Source organism: Girardinichthys multiradiatus, chromosome 15, assembly GCF_021462225.1.
Source record: "Girardinichthys multiradiatus isolate DD_20200921_A chromosome 15, DD_fGirMul_XY1, whole genome shotgun sequence".
Taxonomy (NCBI): Eukaryota; Metazoa; Chordata; class Actinopteri; order Cyprinodontiformes; family Goodeidae; genus Girardinichthys; species Girardinichthys multiradiatus.
Window position 1 is genome coordinate 31518660 of NC_061808.1, and position 27756 is coordinate 31546415.

Sequence of the window (27756 nt, forward strand, 5' to 3'; positions counted from 1 at the left end):
TGATGATCCCAGGGACTGACCTTGAACTATTTTGTGAAAAAAAAGCCAAATTAGTCACTCTCTAGGTATGCAAACCCAGAATAGACTAGTGGTGCCCCGATTTCCTTAAGATCGGGTGATCGGCAGATACTCATCCACTGATTTTATCTACTTGTCTAACCTATTGTGCAAGTTTTGTTTCTTTTTAAAATGTGATAATGAAAGACTAAAGGAACTGCAATGCTCTAAACTTTTCATTTATTTCTGAGAGCACCACCTCAAGTGCAGTTAAAACAAGTTTGTATATTTCACAGGTATTGTTTAATGTTTCGGCTGCACGGTGGCGCAGTTGGTAGCACTGTTGCCTTGTAGCAAGAAGGTCCTGGGTTCAATTCCCAGCCTGGGGTCTTTCTGCATGGAGTTTGCATGTTCTCCCTGTGCATGCATGGGTTCTCACTGGGTACTCTGGCTTCCTCCCACAGTCCAAAGACATGCCTGTTAGGTTAATTGGTAACTCTAAATTGCCCTTAGGTGTGTGCATGGTTGTTTGTGTGTTGCCCTGTGATGGACTGGCAAACTGTCCAGGGTGTACCCTGCCTCTTGCCCATAGACTGCTGGAGATAGGCACCAGCTCCCCTGTGACCCACTATGGAATAAGCGGTAGAAAATGACTGACTGTTTAATGTTTCTCAATAAAATAAGACTAGAACATTGAATGTGTGTTATGACCTCACAACACCTGACAGTTATAAAAACAAAAATTATATCGGCCATTCGCAGGAATTGGCAGGTCAGGCTTTTTAAAGATCGTAATCGTGAGAAAACTGCAATCTAGTAGAAACATATCCCATTTGATCTGATAATCAAATTTGCTTCTACAAAGCATGTTCCAGTGGGCCTGAATACAAATGCACTGCACACTTTTCAGATTGTATTTACAGTATGTATCATTTTATTTCCATAGTTATACAATTACAATTATTCAGTACTTTGTGTTGGTGTCTCAAATAGCTCTATCTCAATAAAATATATTGAGATTTCTGGTTGTATTGGGAAAAAATCTGAAAAAGCTCAGGGAGAAGGACTACTTTTTCGAGCTATGTTTACTATTGTAAAAGTTTGCATATTTTTGTGTATGGGTCAACACATGTGACATGCAGAATTTGTGTATGAATACATTTTAGCCTAAGGATGTTTTTATTGGATTACATGCATGTGTGAGCACATTTGTGTCTGTGTTTGTGCAAGCTTTATGTAAGCAATGGTACAGCAGTAAATATGGAATATCAGCATGCTATACAATGAGGTAAAGGGCTATAATAAAATATTTTATCGTGTGCTCTGTTTGTGTATCTCGGAGGACTGTTTTGGGACGAAAAGGGTTAGAAGTGCTGAGTAAGCGGTGCAGGGCCAGAGCTTGGAGACTGCAGTGCTGCTGGCTGCAACACACATTGATTGAAGCTCAGACTGATGCTAAGCAGAGAATTGGCGGAGGGCAGGCAGGGGAGCTGCAAAGAGGGGAGATGATTAGCGGAAAAAACCTCTTAAACTGTGAAAAATACCCTCAGATTTCTCTATAGATCGATGTATATTCCACCTCTCACAGAGACCCATTCACAAATCCATAAATGCATATAGTCCCAATAAACCAGTACATGCACACTTGCATAAACATATTAAAAAGTGTCACTAAGGAACTACTGTTTGAGGGCTTTTGTGATGACAATAATAAACTGACCCATATATCTTTGTGTTCTGAAAACGTGTTTAACAGCAACTCACCCAAACACCGTGCACACAAGCACAGATACTGCATGACCATATAAGCCTGAGCCCACGCCCTGACAGACACACTGCGTCACAGCCAACAATCAGAGCCAGCAGCTAGCCTTGTTTACTCCCTCTAACCTGTGTGGCTACTGATTGTAATAGAAAAGCCCTCATCTGCTCCCGCCCACTCCTCCGCTCTTCCCCCTCTCATTCCTCCATCATGCTCCCTCGCCATCGTCTGAGTCACCCTCTGCTGCTCGCTGTCACTCCTCTTTTCTTCTCCCTCCATCTCCTCCCCTCATGTCCCTTTGCCTTCCTAGCTTTCACTGTGGGGCCTCACTGTCACTCATCCCTCAGATGTCATCATTGAATGACCCTGCTGGGGTTACAGGGTTGTTTTGCAGTTCCTCTTCACCGTCTCTGTTTCTCTTTCAGCATATCATTACACATGTTTGCCTTTGTTATGTTCTCTCTCTCTTTCTCTCCATCATCTTTCTCTTCACTCGTTTTTATGACTCTGGCTATGTATATTTGAACAATCCTTGGTGTTTTATACCTCAAAGCTGCCTCCCTCCACCTCCTCTGCCTGTATTTTTTGATTATATAACTGTGTCCCTGTGGACCTTGAAGACACTGCAAACTAATTTCATTTGCCGATGGTGTTGATGATGATGAGCGTGCCTGCGTTTGCTGTTTATTACAGAAATGGCCCCGTTTTCAGAGAATATTCCTAAAATGTGCATTAAAAAAAGCACAAATTATGATGTAGACAGAATGATTCATGCACCTGAGGCAAATATAAAACAGTGAGTGGAGGTGCATTTTTTTAAATCTTACAGGTACATTTTGTGATTACGAAGTAAATTGTTACCCTACAGTTATCAGAGCGATGCATGCGAGAGTGGCGAAAACTCATCGCTGCCATTTTGATCTTTCTGTACTAGAAGAGAGAGCTCCCTCCAAGTTATTTCCTTTTTTGATCTACCAGCCTAATAAACAACAAAACCCTTATGTTGTTAGATTTGCCAAACAGCATCACCTACTGGTCAAAATATGGAACTACAGAAAGAAAACCCTCAATCAATCAGAACAACCCTTGTAAAGATTAAAAACTCCATCAGGTATTCCCTTTGATTAAGTCCCCCTTTTTGCATGCACTTGGTGAAGGATGGCGTTCGTTTTTGACAGGAAGACTTCCAATGGATGAATCTCAAAAGAAGAATGGTGCTCAGAGGTGTGGACTTTTATTAAGCAAATGTGTTGGCTTTTTCACTTGTCATAATGTTACAACCACAAACTCAAATTCAAATGAACACAAAATAGCTCATAACAGTGTAGTGGAAGTAAAATACATTCTTTATAAGATGTTAAACAATATTTTACAATTACATGTCTGGAAATGTGGTGAGCATTTGTATTTAGCATCCCCTTACTCTCATATACCTAAATAAAATCCAATCTAGCTTACAGAAGTCACCTACCAAGACATGGCTGTCCACCTAAACTAACAGGCTGAACAAAGAGAGCAATAATCAGAGAAGCAGCAAAAGGCTAATGTTAACTCTGGAGTAGCTGCATTGATCCATGGCTCAGGTAGGAGAAATTTGGTTGACAGAACAACTACTGCTGCATTCCAAAACTCTGGCCTTTATAGAAGAGTGGCCAGAAGAAAGCCATTGTTGAAAGGAAGCCATAAAAGTCCTGTTTAGAGTTTGCCACAAACCATGTAGTAGAAACAGCAAACGTATGGAAGAAGGTGCTCTGGACAGATGCGAACAAAATGAAACGTTTTGGCCTACATGCAAAATTTTACGTGTGGCAGACAGCTGACACTGCACTTCACCCTGAACACACCATCCCTACAATCCTACATGGTGGTGGCAGCATCATTCTGTGGAGATGCGTTTCTCCAGCAGGGACAAGTAGCCGGTATGAGTTGATGGGAAGACTCATGGAGCTTTACCACCATGGACCTTGTTGGGGCTGCAAATGGCTTAGACTAGGGCAGATGATCACCTTCTAGGCGGACAACTCTGAACATTCAGCCAGAGCAATAATGAAAAAAACCCAAAAAACATTAAAGGGTAGGAATAATTTGGCAAGGGACCATGGGTGAACATTCTATCGGCTTCTGTAGCCAAACTGGAAACTGGCTCAAGAAGAGAAGATCCTAAAATCTAAATGCAAAATAACAAAAACAGTCCCAGAACACTAAAAGAAAAAAACCTTTTATTTTCACTTCATTACTTATTATTCTCATTATCTCTATAGCTTTGTGAGCTAGTTATTAAAATCACATAGACCGGAATAGGCATATACTGGATGTGTTTTTTTCATGTTAGATGTCAAGAATATAGAAAAACTAAAACAAAAACAAAAAAGGCAAGAATGATGACAACATAAAACGAGTAACATTATTATGACACTTGTCTCTGTCTTTCCTCCAGTTTAGTCTTTGGTTTTGTTATCTCCAGGATCCTGGTCTGGAAGCGCTGGCTGAAAGGCATCAGCAAGTCATCAAAGTCCACCTCCAGGGTTAGGCGCTCCTTTTGTCTCTCTATGTTTGACATCAGCTGGCTGGTGCTGGGGGGTTTACCCCAAACCTGAGACAAAAAGGCATCTGGGTTAGGGGTAACACAAAATAATACAACAGAATGTGAAATAGATTTATGTCAAAATGTACAAAATACAGTGTATTTAGTTTATTTGTACAAGCTGGTTAGGCTTGACATACAGTTTTTGGCACAAAGCTGATATCCACTGTGTTAGCTTTTCCTGCAGCGATCCTGCTGTTATAGAGGATGATGCTCTTGGAATTAATCTGTGTGGGGGTCTTCCCTGATGTCTCAGTCATTGTCTTACTCTGCACAGCCCAATTTCTAGTAGCCACCTAAAGAGATCAACAAGAACTGATGTAATGAGCAGCATCTCAGCCTGGAGGTGTTTGACAGCTTTACTGGAGCCACAGATATCATGAATAAAGCTGATATTTAGATCACACACACAGGCTGTGTGGAACACAAAGTGATGTGGTAGAAATAGAAAAATTACACGTGAAAGGTTTACAGCCCTTCAAAAAAATGCTGATGGATGTCTAAAAAAACATTTTTTGGATTAATCAAAATCTCCAAAATGTTCCTGGAGTCAGAAAATAAAACTCAAAGAGCAAAACATGCTGAAAAACCGACAGGTGAGTGAATTCTGACGTATATTTAATCACATAATAACATAAAGCAGGTGTTTTTATCTTCTCCCAGTAGTTTGGTACACAGCATAACTCCTGTTTGGAACGGTGACTGTCACGTTTCTATAGATGCAGCGTTAGCAGCTAAACCAAAGACCTCCCTACCATCTGAACATAACAAATGCAAAGTCTGCATCTGTTGGCCGGCTGTAATAACAAAACCTTCTGCTTCAGACTGACTCACCTGCTGCAAGTTCACTAGAACTTTAGAAGTTACAGAAACGCTATGGGATAACATAAGTTAGGAATTATATTTTCCTTGTTTTTAGCATCTTTGCTTCTGGGGGCTACATTACTGATACAGTGAGATTAATTAATAACTCAACTGTTAATTGGTGACATTAATTATTGTTCACTCCTTAATAAAATGTCATACATTTATACCAGTAAATGCTAGAGAACTGTAATAAACCAAATCTTTCTTGCCTGAAGACGAAGAGCCTTGCTAGGTTCACAACCTTCTGAACATGCAGCTGCTCTGACTCTCTTCCTCTTTGCTGGTGCTGAGCTGAACTGCAGCTGAAGGCTGTGTATCTGTGGTGGTACAATAACTAGGCCTGGCTTCAGGTGACTTTTGTCGATTCCACTGAGTTCCTTCGTCAGCTACTTGTCTGCTTCAAAGTACATCACCTGTAAAAGCTGCTCACCGTAGCACAGATACCTGCTTTCCTGACATTCAACGTGGTATTTTACTCTGTATGATTATTCAGATTTGGAATAACTACAACTATCCCCACACAGTGCACTTCAATACATTAGGATATGTTCAAAATAAATATTTATTACAATGCTTGAATTCATAGTGAAAACTAAACAAATTCAGTAAACAGAGAGTGATATATACAGGTGCTTCTCAAAATATTAGCATATTGTGATAAAGTTCATTATTTTCCATAATGTCATGATGAAAATTTAACATTCATATATTTTAGATTCATTGCACACTAACTGAAATATTTCAGGTCTTTTATTGTCTTAATACGGATGATTTTGGCATACAGCTCATGAAAACCCAAAATTCCTATCTCACAAAATTAGCATATCATTAAAAGGGTCTCTAAAAGAGCTATGAACCTAATCATCTGAATCAACGAGTTAACTCTAAACACCTGCAAAAGATTCCTGAGGCCTTTAAAACTCCCAGCCTGGTTCATCACTCAAAACCCCAATCATGGGTAAGACTGCCGACCTGACTGCTGTCCAGAAGGTCACTATTGACACCCTCAAGCAAGAGGGTAAGACACAGAAAGACATTTCTGAACGAATAGGTTGTTCCCAGATTGCTGTATCAAGGCACCTCAGTGGGAAGTCTGTGGGAAGGAAAAAGTGTGGCAGAAAACGCTGCACAACGAGAAGAGGTGACCGGACCCTGAGGAAGATTGTGGAGATGAAGATTTTATTTTTCAGCACGACCTGGCACCTGCTCACAGTGCCAAAACCACTGGTAAATGGTTTACTGACCATGGTATCACTGTGCTCAATTGGCCTGCCAACTCTCCTGACCTGAACCCCATAGAGAATCTGTGGGATATTGTGAAGAGAACGTTGAGAGACTCAAGACCCAACACTCTGGATGAGCTAAAGGCCGCTATCGAAGCATCCTGGGCCTCCATAAGACCTCAGCAGTGCCACAGGCTGATTGCCTCCATGCCACGCCGCATTGAAGCAGTCATTTCTGCAAAAGGATTCCCGACCAAGTATTGAGTGCATAACTGTACATGATTATTTGAAGGTTGACGTTTTTTGTATTAAAAACACTTTTCTTTTATTGGTCGGATGAAATATGCTAATTTTGTGAGATAGGAATTTTGGGTTTTCATGAGCTGTATGCCAAAATCATCCGTATTAAGACAATAAAAGACCTGAAATATTTCAGTTAGTGTGCAATGAATCTAAAATATATGAATGTTAAATTTTCATCATGACATTATGGAAAATAATGAACTTTATCACAATATGCTAATATTTTGGGAAGGACCTGTAATTTGTTGAGCTGCTGCTGTATGTCCTTATCTCTCCTGAGAGAGTCAATCTCACTCTTAAATCTAATAACTCAGTTTGTTTTTTTAATCACAAATCTGTATCTGTATCAGTAACAACTGGAAAGGACCATTTACTAGAAACAAAAATCTACTTAGTAGAAATCTCTTTTTTTACTGCTTACAAAAAAAAGTAACTTGATCTAAAACAGAAATCCTTACAGGAAGAAATGTATACAACAGTATATTTTTAAAAAGCCCATTTCTACATGATTGTACATGTACATGATTGAAATGTTGATAAGCAGACCACAGGGCATGTTTTATTAGATTACTGGCTCAGAGCCATAGGCTACAATTACATGGTGATGAAAAACAGATGAAGGACATTCCTTTCTGTCTTCTTTTTCCTGTATTTGTTTTGGATTTTTAAACTTTTGACACTTCTGCTGAGATCTTTCCTCTTTATTGCAGCAACTGCTTACATTGCTGGCCACATTTATTTTCCTGCCTACTAAAGATGCGTTCAAAAGCTCTTTAAATAAATCTATGTTTCATTGCAGCATCATCAATTCATCCCCAAAAAAAGTTAAATCCAACCTTTATATTTAGCTAATTCATTCAGTGAGAAAAAAACAAAACAGTTTTAAACAAAACACCCAGCGTGACAATTATTGGCACCCCTGTGTCCTTTTACCTGCAGAGCAGCTCTCAGGTCTCTTCCTGTAACATTTCACCAGGCTGGAGCATACAAAAAGAGGCATCTTTGACTATTCCTCCTTCCACAGGTTCTGTTGATCATGGGGCTTCTGCTCTCCCCTCTTCAGCTCACTCCACGGCCTTCCTGTAGACTTTTAACATTGTGGTAGTTTAGATAATGCGCTTCTGGCTGGTCCCTCTTTGTTGGGGCTGGGCAGCTTCTTCAGTCGTCCAGCTGGGTGGGCGTAGGTCCTGGTTCTGGTCCATTCTTGGGGGCCATCCCCAGCCTTGGGCATTATGGGGTTTGGTGATGCTGCCATTAGCCATGGGGCATGGGGTGGATGTGCCGGTGCCTTGGTGGATCTTGGTGAACAAGGGTTCCTATTGAGGTCATTGCTTGTCCATTGCGTCCGTAACCATTGCATTTAAAATAATCCCAAAGCAATTTCGAGTAAAGTTTTCTATATTTTTTATATATATATTAAGCGGAGCATTATAGAGATAGCCATAACGCTCCACTTGTGAAAGCAAATCTTTTAGTCTTCGTCTTGGCACTAAGAGAAGAATTCTGAATGCTACTCTGCCGGAGAAGACACGTTTAAAAAAAAATATAAGGCTTTACCCTGGTATTACTCCCAAACAACAAGTTGGCATGTATAATGGTTGCTATGGAGACTTGGTGATCCCAAGGTGCGACTTTTACATCCCAGAGCAACAGAAATTAATGGTTTACTAATCAGAACCTCCTGGAAAGTTGGATCAACTTACAAAGGGGAAGAGGAAATTACAAAAATAGTTTTAGTTATGTTTATTTTAAAGAGACTGATAGGTTGCAATAACTGGGCCATTTTGTTAAAATAGTTCATCTTAATGTGGGATTTTCTTCCCTGAACAACATATGTACTGCAACTAAAGATAGATAGGTTTGTTTTGTAAAACTGCCTAGTTTGAGATTACAGTACCGCAATAAAACATGACTTTATTTAGTAGATTTATGGTTAAGTACATAATAATATGTAGTAAAAGTATTCTGGAGCTACTTTCAGAGCTTTAAAGCAGAACATCCTGTCAGTAGTGGCCTGATTGTAATAAATGTAATAAACGCCTTGTAACGAGGCATGTCTGGTGCAGTTTGTTTTTAAATTCCTGGCTGAAGCAATCAGATCTCATTACAAGTTTGGGGTGTTTTTAAACTATGTACTCAGAAGCCATTATACAAACAGTGTCAGGAATGTGGCTTTACTGAATCTATTGCAAGTGGTGTTAGGAAATAGTTTTTTCAGTTCCATGGTTTCAACGTTTTTCTGTCAGGACACTTTTTATAAACAATACTAAATGTCCTTGTGACACATCATATACACACAAAACCAAAACAAAAGTCTCATGCAGAAGGTTTTAATGGTGTTCAGGTAGAGTGCTGTGAAAAGACGGAGCTACTTGGGTACCTTCTTTTTAGCAGGGTTAGATTTGGCTGCTGTTCCTTTTGCGGTTTTGATTTCTGGCAGAGAGCTCATCTCGTCTTCTATCAGCTTCACTATCTTTGAATCTCCAAAACTTATGGCCATTTCCAGGCAGTTTTGTCCTGGAAGGAAAAAAAGTTGAATAAATGTAGTTATTGATGTGTTCAGGAACAGTACTCCTTTTGTGCTTGTTATGAACATTATGAACTGTTGTGAACACTTAATGCCAAGTAGCTCAGATTTTTTGTTATTCCTGTCTGGTATTTTTGTTTATCAAAATATTACAACATTAATTTCCATTTGAAACAGTTTGAGGTCAAATTTAAATTTAAAATAACTTTTCGTCTAAACCTTTGGTAGCTCAGACTAAGTCAGACCTTTCTTGCTCTCTGCATTGACTTTGGCCCCCGCCTTGATGAGGAAGTCCACACACGAGAAGCTGGACCTCTCGATGGCTCTCATGAGCGGTGTGCCCTCGCTGAGGGCCTTTGCGTCGACTGCGGCCCCAGCCTTGACCAAAAGCTCGACAATTTCGAAATGTCCCGCGTGAGCCGCATGGTGAAGGGGCGTCCAAAAGAACTGGTCACACAGGTTCATATCAGCCCTGTCAGATGCAGATGGGAGCTTGTTTTTAATAAGGCTTTATTACTTGTGGAAAGGTTCTAAGCTGCACATTAGAAAGAATTCATGTAACTGTCACCAACAGGAGTTACTAGTGAAAACCAAACACAGAGCCTAAATACAGTATTCATATTATAACAACCACAAACCCCAATATTGGGATTATATGTGAAGTCTTTTGGAGTACGTGTCTACCAGCTTTGCACACTCAGACTGAAATTCTGACCCATTTTCCCTGCAAAACAGCTTAAACTCAGCCAAATTGGAAGGAGAGTGTCTGGGAAAATAATTTTTTTAATCTTGGTCTGGACTTTGATTGGGCCGTTTCAACGCACAAATGTGGATCAATGTAAACCATTTCATTGTAGGTCAGTCTTTAAAGAATGCCTACATGGTGGTGCCAAGATGTTCTATTGGATGTGATTTGCAGTGTCAGTTTTCCACCACCCAGTGTTAATTATGTACAATAAAAAAAATCCTTATTTGACAAGAGCACCATGTTTGCTGTGCCCCCTTAATGGATTATGACAAACTAGACTCCATACGGCTTTCTTCCAACACTGACTTCCTTCTTACCACTCCTGTGTAAAGGTCAAATCTGTTGAGTGTATGGCCAACCAACAGTTACAATGTTAATATATTCTCGCACCTGAGCTGTGGATCTCTGCAGTTCCCCCAGAGCTCCAAGTAGGCTCTTGGCCCCCCTGTGATTAATGCTCTCCCTGCCTAACCTGTCAGTGTAGTTGGACGGCCATGTCTGGGTAGGTCTGCAGCTGTGCCATCCTCTTTCCATGTTCAAATGTTGGATTGAACAGAACTCCGTGACATATTCAAAGCCTGGGATGTTGTTTTATAACCAACTCTGTTTCAAATGTCTTCACAACATACTATTTGTTCTCTAATGTTCTCTAAGAAACCTCTAAGCCCTCCACAGAACAGTTGGATCTATACTGAGAATAACTTTCACACAGGTAGACTTTTAGTACTATGTGACTTCTGAAGGCAGTATGATGCACTGGAGTCTATTCAGCGATATTATTGTGAAGGGGAATAAATACTAATTCATTGTGTTGGTCTATTACATAAAATTGCATTAAAGTCCATTAACGATTTTGTTATATCACCACAAATGCTAAAACATTTAAGGCATAAGAATACTTTTGCACAGTTTTTTACACTGTGAGCACCAGGTTTGAGTTTGAAATGTGAAAACTCCTTTTGTCAAGCAGATGGAGGGAAAATAAACTGCCAAATCAACCTTTATCAAACTGTATCCTCTGGAAGACTGCTTACTCACCCCTTGCTCAGAAGGTACTGAGCCACCTCGTAGTTGCCACTAGAGCAGGCCTCCATCAGTGGGGTCTTATAATATTCATCCTGAACATCAACAGGCACTCCTTGACTGAAGGCGAGGTCCAGAGACTCCAGATCTCCATTCGTCACACAGTAGTTGATGTTTATGTAAATTTTGTTTGGCTTCTCTTTGTACCATCCTGAGTCATTGACTATGGGATGCTCCGGAGGGTGGTCATGGTCAAACCGGTGAATATCTGATAAATTCTGGTACTTCTCAATCATGAAGTGAGGAGGGCCTCCATCAGGTCGTCTAGGCTTGAGCTCTGGTACGATGGTGCAAATGGGGATGGGGAGGACAAATCCACCCTTCTTTTTCTTACCCCCCTTTCCTCCCTTTTCTTTCTTTTTCTTATGAGACGTGTACACAGAAAGCCGGAAGGCTTTCTTGATGTATCTGACGCCTTTGATGAAGTCAGTCACGTTGATATTGCCTTCTCCTTTCTTGTCGTGGGCTAAGATAACCATATGGAGTTGGGATAGTTCAACCGGAGCGATTAGCTCCTCTAACACTGTCAGAAAGGTCTCTGTGTCAACTGTGCCCAATTTGTCCCCAAATGCTTCCCTTAATTCAGCCTCATACTCATTTGACCAATCATGAAGGGTCAAAGCCCAGAGATCTGACATCAAGGTGCTACTGTCCGATTTTTTGCCCTTCCCATGTTGCCTCTCGGCTTTCCTCAGCTCCTTGGCTGCTGCTTTGTGACCGGAGTCTTTGGCAATCTGACGTGGCAGCAAACCTTCCTTGTTCTTCAGTTTAGGGTTACAACCTGAACACAGAGCAGAGTGCTATGAAAAATGAAAACACTCGATCACATTACCTAATTTAATTTGGAGCTGCGTTTGCAGCTGCATATTCCTCTATTTGATTTAATTTCCTAACTTCTGGCTCCACATGCATCAAAGCAGAGATATAAACTTGCAGTACCAACATACAAAAGGTCTATTCTTCATTTTGTAACCAAAATCCTTAAAGCTCTGGAGGACATGTTCCGAGATCAAGCTTCTCCTCCAAGGATGAAGAAATACTTTAGTTTATTGCATTAAAATTAAGGAACCTTTGCGAAGTCACACAGTACCTCTCTGAGCTAAGAATTTGCAGGAGTTGGCATGGCCTGTGGCAGCGGCGTAGTGTAAAGGTGTACAGTTATCCATGTTAATCACATCCATATCTGCTGCAAATGCTGACAACACTTGAATGACCTGAAGGGCACAAAACTTTACAGAGTTACACTTTATAGATTGCCAAATATAAAGCACTCTTTGTGCATTACTAAACTATAAAATTCTGGTTCTGGTATTGTAAAATGTTGTAGCTTTACCTTTGAGAGACTGTTACAGAACTGAAAAACTATGTTAAATTATATTGAAGTGCCAGGACATTTGTTAGTCTCATAATCTATTAAAAAATCATTTTGAGGGATGAATTTATCTGGAAGCTACAGTGTTTCTATAATTTAAAGCAGGACTGAAGAACTTCTGTAGATCTATAAAACTATGATTATTACATGTAAGCGAGAATAATATGTATTGTTAGTCACACTGAGGTCACCTTAATAAGGTGTTTGCAATGACAACCCAAAAAGTACCCACTAGCTATCTTGGAAGACATACAAAAGCCCCCCAAAGAGCAAAGAAATCTTCACTGAGAGCAAAGTGTACTGGAGTCACATTTCTTGTTTTTGTGCACAAACTTGGCAATAAAGATGATTCTGATGAGTGTAACCATGGTGACACATACAGAAATATCAGTAAAAAGTACTATTAGAAGTAAAAGGAAGTTTTTTTTAAGAAAATACAGCAAATAGGTCAAAGGTCTGAATAATTGGTGCTTTGGGAGCCCCTTTCACTGTTTGTTTCAAATCACAGAACATTTGGATTCACTGCCCATATAGTCTAAGCTCTGTTATTTTGCATCTGCTTAGAATTTCAAAATTGCCCTTTGGACTAAAATGGTTGCTGATCCCTGGTTTAAACAGCAGAGTGGGAGTGCAAAACACTCCCATTCTGCAAGTTTCCAACATGTAATCTTCAAGGAAATAAAAAGGAAGGCTTCTATCAAGAGTTTGGCCCTTAAATCCATATCTAATTAGGAAGAACATTTTATTAATTGTGGGTTGTTTTTTTCCATTTGCTTTCCTGAACTCTAAACAAGCAGAATAAGATCAGTCCCTTTGAAGGACATTTGGGTTATATTGACATCTGAACAGCATAGTAATGTCAAAACACACTCATATGTTTAAGATTTCGGGATATAATCTGCACGGTCATTTTAACCAGATCTAACCAGAATACATGGTGGTATTATGCACCATAATTGAAACATACTGTAGGTTTGGTTCAGATCTAAATTCAAATAGGAATTTATGGCAAAACTTGAAAATTGGTGTCTCTAGATGTGCAAAGCTGATAGTGACATACGGCAAAATACTATAGCTATAATAGCTATAGTAACTAAATGTGGTTCTACAAAGTTGTTATTCAGTTGGGTAACACACTGTCAGACTTTATTTTGAAACAATTCTAAAAACCATGCATCACTTTCCTTCCACTTTACAATTATTTGCCACTTTGTATCCTAAATAAAATCCATTGAGGTTTATGGATGTAAAATGTCAAAAAGTTCAAGGCAGATGAATACATTGCCAGGACACTGTATCATCATGTGACCCATATTTGGATAAACTTTCTACATAAACTGATGTGTTTAATGGTTCTTATATATCAGAAAAAGTTCCAGTGTAGCTCCTACACCTCAAAACAGCCGCTCAAGGCAGCATAATGTGCTGCATTGAAGCGCTTTTTATCCAGGGTATTAGGGTTTCCACCCCTCCTGAGAATGTCTCGAACAACTGGCAGGGAGCCTGTCTGGGCTGCCTCCATTAACGCTGTCACACCAGTTTCCTGAGAAGAAATCACACAAACTCTGTATATTTAAATACTTCTTTCTCTTCTTCTCCACCATTCAAATTCTTTTTGTCTTGTTTTTTTTTTTTTTTACCTTATTTGTTGCATTAGGGTCTGCACCAGCTTCCAGCAGGAGGAGACACAAGGGGGTACACTCATCAGCTTTATCACACATCAGCTTAAGGACATGGACCCCTTTCACAGAAACATTGTTAGGATCAGCCTGGTTCTTCAGTGCCATTTGAAGACAGCGGGCGTGACGCTTGGTGGGGTAGTTGCAGTAGAACAGCACGCCTGAATTGCAAATGAGAGATGAGATATGCAAAAATTATGACAGAATTGTCTTTTATATACAGACTTTGGAGAGAATGAATATAATATTGAAATAATCAAATGGATGTTTTAACAGGGCCAGTAGAAAGAGGAAAGTGATGCGGCGTCGCCTGGCACGGCGACGACCCGAGCTCTGGCCCCATCCAAGAGCCAGGGTTGGGGTCGGGGTCGGGACTCCTGGTGGCCAGGTTACTCCTCGTGGGATGTGGCTAGACTAAGCCTAAATGAGAGAACTGGAGCCGTCCCCCAGCGGGCCCACCACCTGCAGGGAGAGCGGTGAGATACCGGTGCAAAGAGGATCAGGCGGCAGTCGAAGGCCCGGAACTCAACGAGCCAATCCTTGGTTGCTTAAACTGGCTTTAGAGATGTGGAATGTCACCTCATTGGGGGGGAAGGAGCCAGAGCTTATGTGGGAGGTTGAAATAGTCAGGCTCACCTCCATGCACAACGTGGGCTCTGGAACCCAGTGCCTTTAGAGAGGTTAGAGTTTCTTCTTTGATGGAGTGGCCTGTGGGGAGAGGCAGCGGGCTGGGGTGGAAGAGGCAGCAGGCTAGGATGGGTTTGCTTGAGACCTCCCAGCTCAGCCATCTCGTGTTGGGGTTTACCCCGGTGGCTGAGAGGGTTGCATGCTTGCTGCTTTCGGGTCGGGGAGAGGTCTCCGACTGTTGTTTCGGCCTACGGGCCGAGCAGCGGTGTGGAGTACCCAGCCTCCTTGCCATTCTTGTCAGGGGTGCTGAAGAGCGCCCCTCTCGGGGACTCCGGCATTCTGCTGGGGGACTTCAACGCCCTAGCAACACCTTGAAAGGTTTGATTGGGAGGAATAGCCTGAATCAGAGTGGTGTTTCGTTATTGGACCGCTGTGCCAGTCATGAATTGTATATAACGAACGCAACGTTTAAGCATAAGGGTGTTCATCAGTCCACTTGGCACCAGGACACCCTAGGTCGGAGGTTGATGATCGACTTTGTTTCAAAACAACGTCCAGCTGTTTGTATTGTAACATCGCAGTTGTTTCAAATATTTCTTCAACATGAAAACTATACTGTGTTTTCTCCGAATAATGCACAAATTAAAACCCAGCCATGTTGCTGGCTGCAGATGAAGAGTTGCTAACGGATGCAGGCGTGCTAACAGTGCTGAATGCAGAGGTTGTTGCTGTATATGTGAGGCAGATGAGACAAATCTTGTTCTTAACTAGGTGCTCCCTCAGATTAGAAGTATTCCTGCTGCTGGCCTTGCACTCTTGGTTGGATTTTAGGACTCATGAGGCAGCTGAGGGGTACCGAGAGGCCAAACATGCTGAGGCTGGGCAGTAACAGAGGCACAAACCTGGAATGGGAGGAGTTTGGTGAGGCCAGAAAGTAGGACTATCAGTTGGCCTTGAAGGCGATTTTGGCAAACCGTCTGGTGCCTCAGGAGAAGGAAGCAGTGCATCACCAACAGTGTTTACAGTGGGGGCTGCTGATTTCGACTGGGGACATCATCAGGCACTGGAATGAGTACTTCAAGGATCTCCTCAATCCTTATGCTACATCTTCCTGGTGCAAAGACTGGGGTCTCGTAGTTGGACTCGTTCAACACCCAGGCTGTCACTAAAGTGGTAAAAAAGCTCCACGGTGGCAAGGCTTCGTGGGTGAATGAGATTCACCCTGAGTGCCTCAGGCCTCTAGATGTTGTGGCGCTGTTGTGGCTGACACATCTCTTCAACATTGCGTGGCGGTCGGGGACAGTATCACTGGACTGGCAGACCAGGGTGGTGGTCCCCCTTCACAAGAAAGGAGACTGGAGGGGGTGTTCCATCTACAGGGGGATCACACTCCTCAGCCTCCCTGGGGCCTATGCCAAGGTGTTGGAGAGGAGAGTCCAACCGCTAGTGGAACTTGGGCTTCGGGAGGCATTACTGTGGACACTGCACTGGTCCGTTGTGGTGAAGAGAGAGCTGTGCCGAAAGGCAAAGCTTTTGATTTACAGGTTGCTCTATGTTCCCAACTATGGGCATGAATTTTGGGTCAAGACCGAAAGAATGAGATCACAGATACAAGCGGCAAAAATGAGCTTCCTCCCCAGGGTGGCCGAACATTCCCTTAGAGATAGGGTGAGGAGCTCGGCCATCCGAGAGGACCTAGGAGCAGAGCCATTGCTTCTCCATACCCAGTGAAGTCAGCTGAGGCAGTTAGGGCATCTATTTTGGTTAGCCCCTGGACGCCTCCCTTGGGAGGTGTTCCAGGCACGTCCTACCGGAAGGAGGCCTAGGGGCCAGCCCAAGACACGCTGGAGGGACTATGTCTCTTGGCTGGGAACACCTTGGATTTCCCTCTAAGGAGCTGGAGGAGGTGTCTGTGGAGAGGGAAGTCTGGGCGTTTCTGCTTAGACTGCTGCCCCCAAGACCCAGTCCCGGATAAGTGGAAGACGACAAGTAAGTTTTACCAGACACATTTAAAATTAGCTTTAACTTTGAGTAGGACTCTGTGTTTTTAGATTCTCCATCGTTTCCTGCTTGGTATAGGTAGTACTTTTTTCTAACAAAAGCATGCTTTAGTTTTCTGTTTATCTTCTGCTTTAAGGGGAATCACTTCATTACGGTTTTTCCCACTCAGATACTCCATTGCACACATACAACTGATCTCTTCGGTATTTATGTAAACACTTATGGTAGCAGAGGTCAAATTATAAGGGGTAGTAAAAAATTATAATTAACGAGGAAAAGGTACATTATTAACTGGTTTAATATAAATAATATTGGAGCATCATCTTTAGTGATGAATCTCACAGGTGTGTTTTGCATAGCCACATCTCTATATCTGGAAACCCTTTGATTCAGTCCAGGAGAAGCAAACAAGAACAGGGGAGTGTTAAACACTAGTGAAGTTCTCATTGGGCTGGCATGTCTACTTGCACTGCAAGTTGTTTAGAACAGTGCTTGACATAATCATTGATTTAGTGGTAACACCAACCTATGTTTGGGTCAAATATGTGATACGGGGTTGCACTGTGGTGCAGCTGTTAGTAGTGTTGCATTGCAGTTAGCAAGTCCTGGGTTTGAATCATGACAGTGGGCCTTTCTTCACAGAGTTTGCATGTTTTCCCCATTATGCATGGGTTCTCACTTGGTACTCTGGCTTCTTCCCACAGTCCAAAAACATGCATGTTACTTTAACTGCCCTTATGTTTGAGTATCTGCATGGATAGATGTTTTCCCTGTTTGTATATTTGTTCCCCTAGGATCCACTCGTCTCACCTACTGATTGCTGGAAATAGGCACCAGCCCCTTTCTTGGCACACCTTGGGCCCCTTAAGATCAACTGAGCATTGTATAAACACCACCGTCTCCCAGAGTACTGCTGCTGCTCATGTCCATCCCTTTATGAACACAGTGCAACTATCTTCTGATGGCTAATTACAGCAGAATAATGCACCTCATCAGTACTATTCACATTCTACACTACTGACTTAATGATGATTTCTCGCTAACTTTTTCTTGATTTTTGTTTGATTATTATGATCAAATCACGTTTATTTCAATAAAACACAAAGTAGCTGTTAAAACCAATGTCTCCCCTTCTTGCTTGTCTAGTAAACCGTATCTCTGGTGGTGGGACAGGCTGGGTATGTTTAAGGTCCTCGCTCTGCGATATTCAAGTGCTGCCTGCACTGAATATGTGCTTACATTTTTGTATTTGGATGCAATCAGGAAAATAATCTGGATTCAGATTTTTTCAGGCTTGTATGTAATAATTGAAAATGTGTGACTAATAAAACTATGAAGAAAAGACCTGGATGTAAATGGTCTGGTTTGGCTGAACATGCCTCTAGGGAGTGAATTATCAGGTTACTGAGCAGGTTTCACATGAGAGGATCACTATGAGGGCTTGATCTGTAATTAGATGTGTCTATGGGGCCTGACCCACGTCCACAGGCAGTTACAGTTGTACTTATGAACTCATACAAATATACAACATAACAAAACAGAGCATTTACAACATAAAAATCAAGATCTGCCTTGGATCTGCTTGCCTGATCCCTTCATGTTTTACTGTGTTTTCTGATCTGAATACACAGTAGTTGAGGCTATCATTAAAACAAGAACAACCTCAGGTTACCTGATGGGATTGTCTGGGATATTTCTTTCTCGTGAATATCTAAAGGGAGGCAACATGCATGTTCAAGAGATGTAAGGCGATGCAGGGCATTTAGCTGACCTGACTTAAGATGGGCAAAAAAATAAAAAATAAACTCTACTTGGACTCTCACTCCTTCAAGGTCACATGAGAATATATACAGCTGCAATTTGGCTGCATAAGTTTGAAATTATTGTGAATTTCCTCTGATCCAGGGTCAAAATAATACCCGCAAGGTTCTGAAATCGTATATTTCTATACAGTCATATTCAATACATTTGAATATATTAAAAAAGTTAATTTATTTCTGTAACTCAGTTCACTAAGTGAACACATTATCTTGATTAATAACACACAGACTGATGTTTTTAAGCCTCTATTTCTGTTAATTATGCTGATTTTACACTCACAGCTAATGAAAACACAACATTTAAGAGAAAACATTACATCAGACCAGTCAGTCATTTTCTACCGCTTATTCCATAGTGGGTCACGGGGAAGCTGGTGCCTATCTCCAGCAGTCTATGGGCGAGAGGCGGGGTACACCCTGGACAGGTCACCAGTCCATCGCAGGGCAACACACAAACAACCATGCACACACTCATTCATACACCTAAGGACAATTTAGAGAGGCCAATTAACCTCACATCAGACCAATTAAAACATTTAATACACAAATGTGGATTTAATATAATTATGATTAAACCCTGCTTAAATTTTATTTTAATGGCACTTTTAATCTTACAAATGAGCCACACTAGAACCATAATTGTTTCACCTTTTCTGACATTGAATCAGACTAATCTTTTCCTGTTTTAGGTCAGTTAGGATTACCAAAATTATTTCTATTTACCAAATAATAAGAAAGAAAGATATTTTTTGTTAACTCTCCTCAAACTCAGAAGTTTATATGTACACTATCGGTCAAAGGTTTTTAGAATGCCTTTCTTATTTACTGGTTTTCTTTATGTGTACATTGTACATAGATTCTCACTGAAGGCATCAAAACAGTGAATGAACACATGCAATCATGTAGCAAATGAAAAATTGTAAAATAACTTTAAATATGCTTTATCTTAGATTGCTTAAAGTAGCTGGCCCTAGCTGTGATGACTGAAATATTAACCTTTGGCCGTCTCTCAATGAACCTCTGGGAAGTTCTTTCAAGACTCTTTGGAAACCATTTCAGGTGACCACCTCATGAAGCTCATTGACAGAATGCTAAGAGAGCAAAGCAGTAATCAGAGCAATGGGAGGCTATTTTGAATAATTTTAAATATTAAAATGTTTAAAGTGATTAAACACTTTTTGTTTACTACATAATTCCATGTGTGTTCAGTCATAGCTTTGATGCCTTTGGTGAGACTCTACAATGTAAATAGTCATGAAAATAAAGAGACTTTGGAACAGTAGTGTTTCCTTAAAATATGGAACAATTATCGTCTAAACCATATAACTTTCACAAGCTTTTCTCCCTACAGTTTACTGGAAAATTGGTTTTGGAATAGATGAAGCGTTTACTAACATCTACAGCCTATAGCACCGTCCAAAGTTGCCCTGAGCTCAAGCTTATTGAAAACTTTTTCAACATCTTTAAAAGCAGCTCTGCACCATAAAACTAACTCGTTTAAATGAATTCTACCATTTAAAGGTTAACACACTTGTTACCCTTTGCGTGTCTTTAGTTTCCACTTCTTTATTCACTACTCTACAACCTGCTATTTGTGTTCTTGTTAAGCTGAATCGAGTCTCATGCTGTTTGAAAGTTTTACTCTTTCATTATTTCCATTATCTGCACACCTTTGCCCTCAGTGTCCACTAGCCTCATGTCAGGTTGCTTCTGGAGCAGCAGCGATAAAATCTCCTTGTTGCCCAGTTCAGCAGCCAACATAGCAGGCGTACGGCCCAGCATGTCTTGGACGTCGGGATGAGCTCCAAGGGTGAGGAGGAAGTCAACCAGGTCTGCGAGGAGACAGAGCACAGAAACACTCAGATCGACATGAACCTGATACACTACGCCTGTGGAATTGTATGAACTAGAAACTCGGTTTGGAAATACTGATGATTAGGATGTCAAAAAAAATCCATCATTTGCTAGTCTGCTGCCATTTTCTATTTGTCTGAGAAATAACATGCGTGTCTTGCTCATTGCGTTTTATGGCTAAATAAACAGATCATGTAGATTACAGTTTCTGAGGTTTTACACATTGGATCAAATTACCTTAATATAATAAATACAACTTTCCAGTTATATATAAATAAAAATGTTGCAGTATGATTGCATTTGGATGTTTGCTGTCATTAAACTTAACTTAGAGAAACTTTAAACGATCACATGGTGCTTGGTCCTAGTATGCAACTGGAGCACTTGTTATCTTAAAAGAGCTAATTTGCTATGGGACAGAGCAAAAATGAAGTCTATCACCGCTATTATTGGCTGAAACTGCCAGATGAAGCACACCCAAGCCGTCCTGTGGCTCTGTGAGGTTAATGAGGTTCTTCACCCCAAGCTTCACCATCTTCTCTATCTCCACCTTGTCTCCTTTATGGATCCACTGCAGCAAGCGGCAGATCTGAAGGACCTCCAGACGGCCCTTTGCCAACGCAAAGCTCATTCTGGTGTCCCTAAGGGCCTGATGGACAAATGTTTGAAAAAAAAGTAGAGATATGACTTCATAAGACAATAACAATGGCTGAGTAAACCTGAGTAGCTAAAACAGAAAAACTAATTTTAAAGAAAAAGCTTCAATAACTTCAATTAACTTCAATAGAAATGAATTGATCAGTCTTCCCAGCCCAGCACTACTCACTATGGAGTTTTGGAGCTAGTGGAGCAACACTGTTATCAACACTGATTCCTAGAATTGATCTTAAATACATCAGAACATCTGAATCTGTAAGCACAGGGCAGGTTTCATCATTTATTCAAACACAACCAGAGCCAGGGAGAAGACTTTCAGTTTCTATTTATGACAAACTTAAAGGGATTCAAAAAAATCAAAAATAAATAACAGAATTTTATGCCAAAAACACACAACAAACTTAGCATTGTGTTACTTGATAATGCTTTTTAATAGAATAAAAGTGTTTTAGAGGCTATTTTCAAATATTACAATTCCATATGGTATCGATAAGCCAGGGTGCAGAGAAGTAAATGTATATGGTGTGAGTACCTGAAAGTAAATCAGTTACAACATTTTATCGAGGAACAAGAAATGTCAACAAATTTGGTAAGACAGATGTGTTTCAGCAGCAGCATGTGGGGCCACCACTGTTTCAGATGTTTTATGAAATGGAAAGGAGATTGCAACCAGTAGCCTAAACTTGATTTGCATTATTTTATGCTTATACTAAAACATATTCTCACTCTTAAATGATATTGAAAAGGGGTTTTGCACATTGATGTATTGCTAGTTGAGAAAGGATAATGTTTTACTTGTTTACTTGTAGTCCATAATGCTCTACCATGCTTAAAGCTGCAGTAGAGAGTTCTGAGAAAACCCAGACCTGGCCTGAAAATTTGAAAAAGCAAACCTTACAGGCCCATCCCCCTTGCTCTCTGCTGCGCTACAGCCCTCTCTCCACAGCTACTCCCCCACATCGGAGCCTGGCGTCAACGCGCCGCTTGTTTTACGTCATCAATCTTTTTCTGTTTACCGGCTTTGCTTTCTGAGCAAGTGCCACTTAAGAAATTGACAGTTTTCCTGTAACGTTGGGTTGTTTCTTTTCTATTACCACAGCTGCAGCAGACCGGCAATCTTAAGCTTGAACCACTGTACAAGCTGTGTGGGGGAAGGGTGTGAGCAGTGTGTACACAAGCGTGATTTACACTGCTAAGTCATTCCTCCAGGCTCTGACTGGTTGTTTCTGACCTGGAGCAATGCATTTCTGCAGATTAAAGTAATATCACTGGGAGGAGCCAGAGGAGCTTGATTTTTTCACAGATCACCTGTCTCACATTCTACTGTCAGGACATAGTGACAGTTTTAACAAATATGTAAAAGATACATTTTTACTAAAGTTACCTCCTGCAGCTTTAAAGAAATATGCTCAAAAACCGATGTAAAACCCTGTGGTCCACTGATTCATTTAGAAACAACTGTCAGTAATCCAAATAGTTTTTTACTACAAATAGTAGTAGGAAGGTACTCAAATAAGGACATACAAGTACATAAATAACATAACAATGTTGTTGTGTTCTTAGGCTTGAGAAGGGCCATTAAACTGCATTATAACGTCCACAGTCATACCTTCTGTACAATGAACACTCCAACATGTAACCACAACAAAAAGTCCAGTCTAAACTTTAGCTTTTTTTACTAAATGGTTAGCCTAATCTGCATCCAACAAAATATTGCAAAAATTATAAATATCCTGTCCAGGAGTGACGCTGAAAAACTAGTCCATGCATTTGTTACTTCAAGGCTGGACTATTGTAATTCTTTACTATCAGGATGTCCACAAAATGCAGTTAAAAGCCTTCAGCTGATTCAAAATGCTGCAGCAAGAGTTCTGATGAAAATTAAAAAGAGAGATCATATTTCTCCTACTTTAGCTTCCCTTCATTGGCACCCTGTTAAATCCAGAATAGAATTTAAAATTCTCCTCCTCACATATAAAGCCCTTAATGATCTAGATCCATCATACATCAGAGATCTGATTGTTCCATATGTTCCTAACAGAGCACTTTGTTCTCAGACTGCAGGTTTACTGGTGGTTCCTAGAGTCCCTAGAAGTAGAATGGGAGGCCGATCCTTTAGTTATCAGGCTACTCTCCTGTGGAACCAGCTCCCGGTTTTAGTCCGTGAGGCAGACACCCGGTCTACTTTTAAGGCTAGGTTTAAAACTTTCCTTTCTGATAAAGCTTATAGTTAGAACGGCTTAGGTTATCCTGAGCTATCGATGTAGTTATGCTGCTATAGGCTTAGGCTGCTGGAGGACATAATGACCACTTTCTCCGCAACATTCTCATACCACTCACCAATTTTGCAGCATTTGCTATTATTTCAACTTTCTGTTCTCTGTGTTTTTCTCTTTCTAGAAGCTACATCTGACCTGGTTCTGTGTTTAGCTGTGGCACCTTTCTGGAGGGGGACATTGGCCAAGCAGCTGCTGCCACCAACTTAGTGCTCACCTTATACAGATGATACACTTTGCCCTGTCTTTCAGTGTTTAACCCTGTGTCTCCTGGACATAGGTACTGGCTGAGCTTCTACTGTGACTAACTGTCCTCTCTTTCATACTCTAGACTGTCTCTACATGCTCATCCAGGAGGAGTGAATGCTACAAGTCACTGACTCGATGCAATCTGGTGGGTTTCCTTAGTTAGAAAACTGTTTAACCAATTTAAATAATCAACTGAATCCGACTGCACTGTTTGATAGTTAGGATTAATTGGAATGTATGTACCAGACTTGAAATCTGTATAATTTGATTGAATTGACTTTGTAAAGTGCCTTGAGACAATGTGTTGTGAATTGGCGCTAGATAAATAAAACTGAATTGAATTGACTTGAATTGAAAGTAGGAACATTTTTTGACTGCATTGTATTATAACTACAATCACATTGAAATGCAGGTAATAGAATTTACATGTTTATATAATTTATTAGGTCTGATATATACACTGCTCAAAAAAATAAAGGGAACACTTAAACAACACAATATAACTCCAAGTAAATCAAACGTCTGTGAAATCAAACTGTTCACTTAGGAAGCAACACTGATTGACAATTAATTTCACAGCTGTTGTGCAAATGAAATAGACAACAAGAGGAAATCTTTGGTGATTAGCAAGACAGACTCAATAAAGGAGTGGTTCTGCAGGTGGGGACCACAGACCACTTCTCAGTACTTATGCTTTCTGGCTGATGTTTTGGTCACTTTTGAATGTTGGTGGTGCTTTCACACTCGTGGTAGCATGAGACGGACTCTACAACCCACACAAGTGGCTCAGGTAGTGCAGCTCATCCAGGATGGCACATCAATGCGAGCTGTGGCAAGAAGGTTTGCTGTGTCTGTCAGCGTAGTGTCCAGAGCCTGGAGGCGCTACCAGGAGACAGACCAGTAAACCAGGAGACGTGGAGGAGGCTGTAGGAGGGCAACAACCCAGCAGCAGGACCACTACCTCCACCTTTGTGCAAGGAGGAACAGGAGGAGCACTGCCAGAGCCCTGCAAAATGACCTCCAGCAGGCCACAAATGTGCATGTGTCTGCAGAAATGGCTAGAAACCGACTCCATGAGGATGGTATGAGGGCCCGACGTCCACAAATGGGGGTTGTGCTCACAGCCCAACACCGTGCAGGACGCTTGGCATTTGCCAGAGAACACCAGGATTGGCAAATTCACCACTGGCGCCCTGTGCTCTTCACAGATGAAAGCAGGTTCACACTGAGCACATGTGACAGACGTGACAGAGTCTGGAGACACCGTGGAGAGTGATCTGCTGCCTGAAACATCCTTCAGCATGACTGGTTTGGCAGTGGGTCAGTAATGGTGTGAGGTGGCATTTCTTTGGAGGGCCACATGGTCCTCCATGTGCTCGCCAGAGGTAGCCTGACTGCCATTAGGTACCAAGATGAGATCCTCAGACCCCTTGTGAGACCATATGCTGGTGCGGTTGGCCCTGGGTTCCTCCTATTGCAGGACAATGCTAGACCTCATGTGGCTGGAGTGTGTCAGCAGTTCCTGCAAGATGAAGACATTGAAGCTATGGACTGGCCCGCCCGTTCTCCAGACCTGAATCTGATTGAGCACATCTGGGACATCATGTCTCGCTCCATCCACCAACGTCACGTAGCACCACAGACTGTCCAGGAGTTGGTGGATGCTTTAGTCCAGGTTTGGGAGGAGATCCCTCAGGAGACCATCCGCCGTCTCATCAGGAGCATGCCCAGGTGTTGTAGGAAGGTCATACAGGCACGTGGAGGCCACACACAATACTGAGCTTCATTTTGACTTGTTTTAAGGACTTTACATCAAAGTTGGATCAGCCTGTAGTGTGTTTTTCTACTTTAATTTTGTGTGTGACTCCAAATCCAGGCCTCCATTGGTTAATAAATTTGATCTCCATTTTGTGTGATTTTGTTCTCAGCACATTCAACTTTGTACAGAATAAAATATTAAATGAGAATATTTTATTCATTCAGATCTAGGATGTGTTATTTGAGTGTTCCCTTTATTTTTTTGAGCAATGTATTTCTATATATGCATCTGAATGCAAAGGGCCTTGAAATGAAATCTGTTAAGAATTTGGTTGCTGAATAAATAAGCTAAATACCCCAAAACACCAATACTTTTCAGGGGTTGCATGGTGCAGCTGTTGTTAACACCGTTGCTTGCCAACATGAATTTCCTGGGTTTTAATCTTTCTGCAAGACTCCCTGTGCATGTGTCGGTTCTCTCCAGGTACTCCTGCTTCATCCCGCAGGGAGGACATCTAGCTGTCATGTTTTGGGGACATAACTGTTGAGTTAATTGGTGGACCTAAACTACAATTGGTTGAGAGCTATTGGCTGATAGCTGCTCCTTTTATACCCAATCCATACCCCAAATAATGTGCTAATAGTACCAACAGTCTTCCAAAACTAAGAAACCTAAATTTTTCTCTAAAATGTACTATTCCTAGCATCCATTTTTATATCTATTATAATGTGTGTTCTAAGATAGAGTTAGAAAACAAACGAAGGTAAATTATTCCGTTTGAACTTAAAAGCACAAAGAATAGGCTAAAATGGTGTAAATGGAAGCTCTTAACTGTGAGAAACACAAAACTTACCTAAAAATACCAAATATTTATGCAGTTTACCAAATCGAAAAACTTCTGGTGAAAGCCAGAGCTATTTTACGTCACATCTTAAAAAAAGTAAATAAAACATGGTGGATAAAACATCTCATAGAGCCATCAATGACCCACCTGTGAACAGGGCGGACAGACTGGTTAGAAAACACCCTGTCTGCTCATCGACAAGCCACTCTTGTTCCCTGTTTTCCTTCACAGACGTTTCTATCCAAACTTTAAAGCACAACCCTTCACTCGGTGTGAGGGGAAGGTTGTGCGTTGTGGGGGAGAAAACAAAGTGGTCTCCATGGCAACGTGACACGCATATATCGCGCGGGGGACGTCGTTGGAGCCGCAACCAATCTCAGTCACGTGGCCCCGAGTGTTCAGCTTTCAAAGAATAATAATAATAACGTTACAGTACTTTGTGTCAATGTAGTGCTCGAGTCTGCCTTGTGCACTTTATCTTTTACTGGCATGTACAGAGGATTTTGAAATATCTGCACAACTTGTAAAAAATGAAACCAAGATTAATCGTTTGAGAACTTTTTCCAACTTTAATATAAAACAACCTATAGCTGTAACGTTCCGGAGCTGTTTGGACTTGATATTCTTCTGTGTGTGGATTTGAATCATTTCTTTGCTGTTTATTATGTTACTTAAATCGTGCTTTCTTTACTTTATCTCCTGTGCTCCAATCATTGGGTGTTTATCTTATCAATTCATTCTTATCAGTTTTGCTTCTTCTAGTGTTTGTACTTTCAGATTATTTTCCTGTTAGATATTTCCCCTGGGGTTTCTTGTATCCTGTTCAGCTCCATTCATGTTTATCCACCCTCAGCCACAGCCGTGATGCAATCAGGTAGATTCTGCTCACCTGCGCCGCCTCAATTAGTCCTCGACCTGCACCTGTTTCTTTGCCCATTAAAACTCTTTGTTTGTAATTGTTCCCTGCAGGATTCTACCCTTTGTCTGTTTATCTGCCATTCATCATCGCTTGTTTAATTCCACCTGTTCCTCCCATGATGACTTCGTGAGTTCCTTTTTATTATTAAAACTTCTTTTTTTGCTACTGTTGCGTTCTGCACTTGGGTCCTTCCTCATCACATCAGGACAGTAGCCTGCACAAATAAAGAGAAAAAGAAGCTGAAACATTTTAAAAGAAAATAATGTGGCTGCATTAGTTTGCACCCAGCATTGCATCTTTTCAAAAAGGTTTCAAATCTCTGTATTACGAGGTCATCTCTTGTCATTTGAGCTCCTCTTTATATTCAACTTTCTATCTAAAGGCAGAATATTTAATACCATCACTGACTGAAATCTGAAACTGTTCATCATCCCCTCTACCTTGACTAACACACCAATCCCAGCAGAAGAAAACCAGTCCCACAGCATCATCAGGTATTTCTTAGTTCAGTCATGATTTTTTCAGCATGCTAATCTTATTCAGTAGAGGTTAATGTTATGCAGTCGCTGTCTATGACTTGCCACACTAAACAAGATATTCTCTTG

The 27756-nt window shown here is 41.1% G+C and overlaps 1 protein-coding gene and 1 long non-coding RNA gene across 6 annotated transcripts in view; one reads left to right on the top strand and one right to left on the bottom strand.

Annotated features, from left to right (window-relative positions):
- Positions 1-2977: 2977 nt before the first annotated feature.
- On the bottom strand, positions 2978-26556 carry ankef1a (ankyrin repeat and EF-hand domain containing 1a). Of its 5 annotated transcripts, none has more exons than XM_047387213.1 (11): positions 26380-26517; positions 20925-21096; positions 20264-20425; positions 14107-14306; positions 13860-14009; positions 12185-12308; positions 11050-11875; positions 9509-9735; positions 9117-9253; positions 4484-4639; positions 2978-4352 (listed from the first exon to the last, which is right to left on the bottom strand). In XM_047387213.1, exons 2-11 carry the CDS (start codon positions 21076-21078, stop codon positions 4167-4169), a joined length of 2322 nt encoding a protein of 773 aa, XP_047243169.1. In that variant the 5' UTR covers positions 21079-21096; positions 26380-26517; the 3' UTR covers positions 2978-4166. The 5 variants fall into 5 exon arrangements, with proteins under 5 accessions (XP_047243169.1, XP_047243167.1, XP_047243170.1 ...); XM_047387211.1 differs by having other exon boundaries at positions 20889-21096; XM_047387214.1 differs by having other exon boundaries at positions 20998-21096; positions 26380-26422.
- Positions 26557-26663: 107 nt separating this feature from the next.
- LOC124882062 overlaps positions 26664-27756 on the top strand; it is a 53134-nt gene continuing 52041 nt past the window's right edge. Inside the window, exon 1 of the long non-coding RNA XR_007041806.1 lies at positions 26664-27277. This is a non-coding gene — a long non-coding RNA (uncharacterized LOC124882062). The remainder of the gene's footprint in view (positions 27278-27756) is intronic.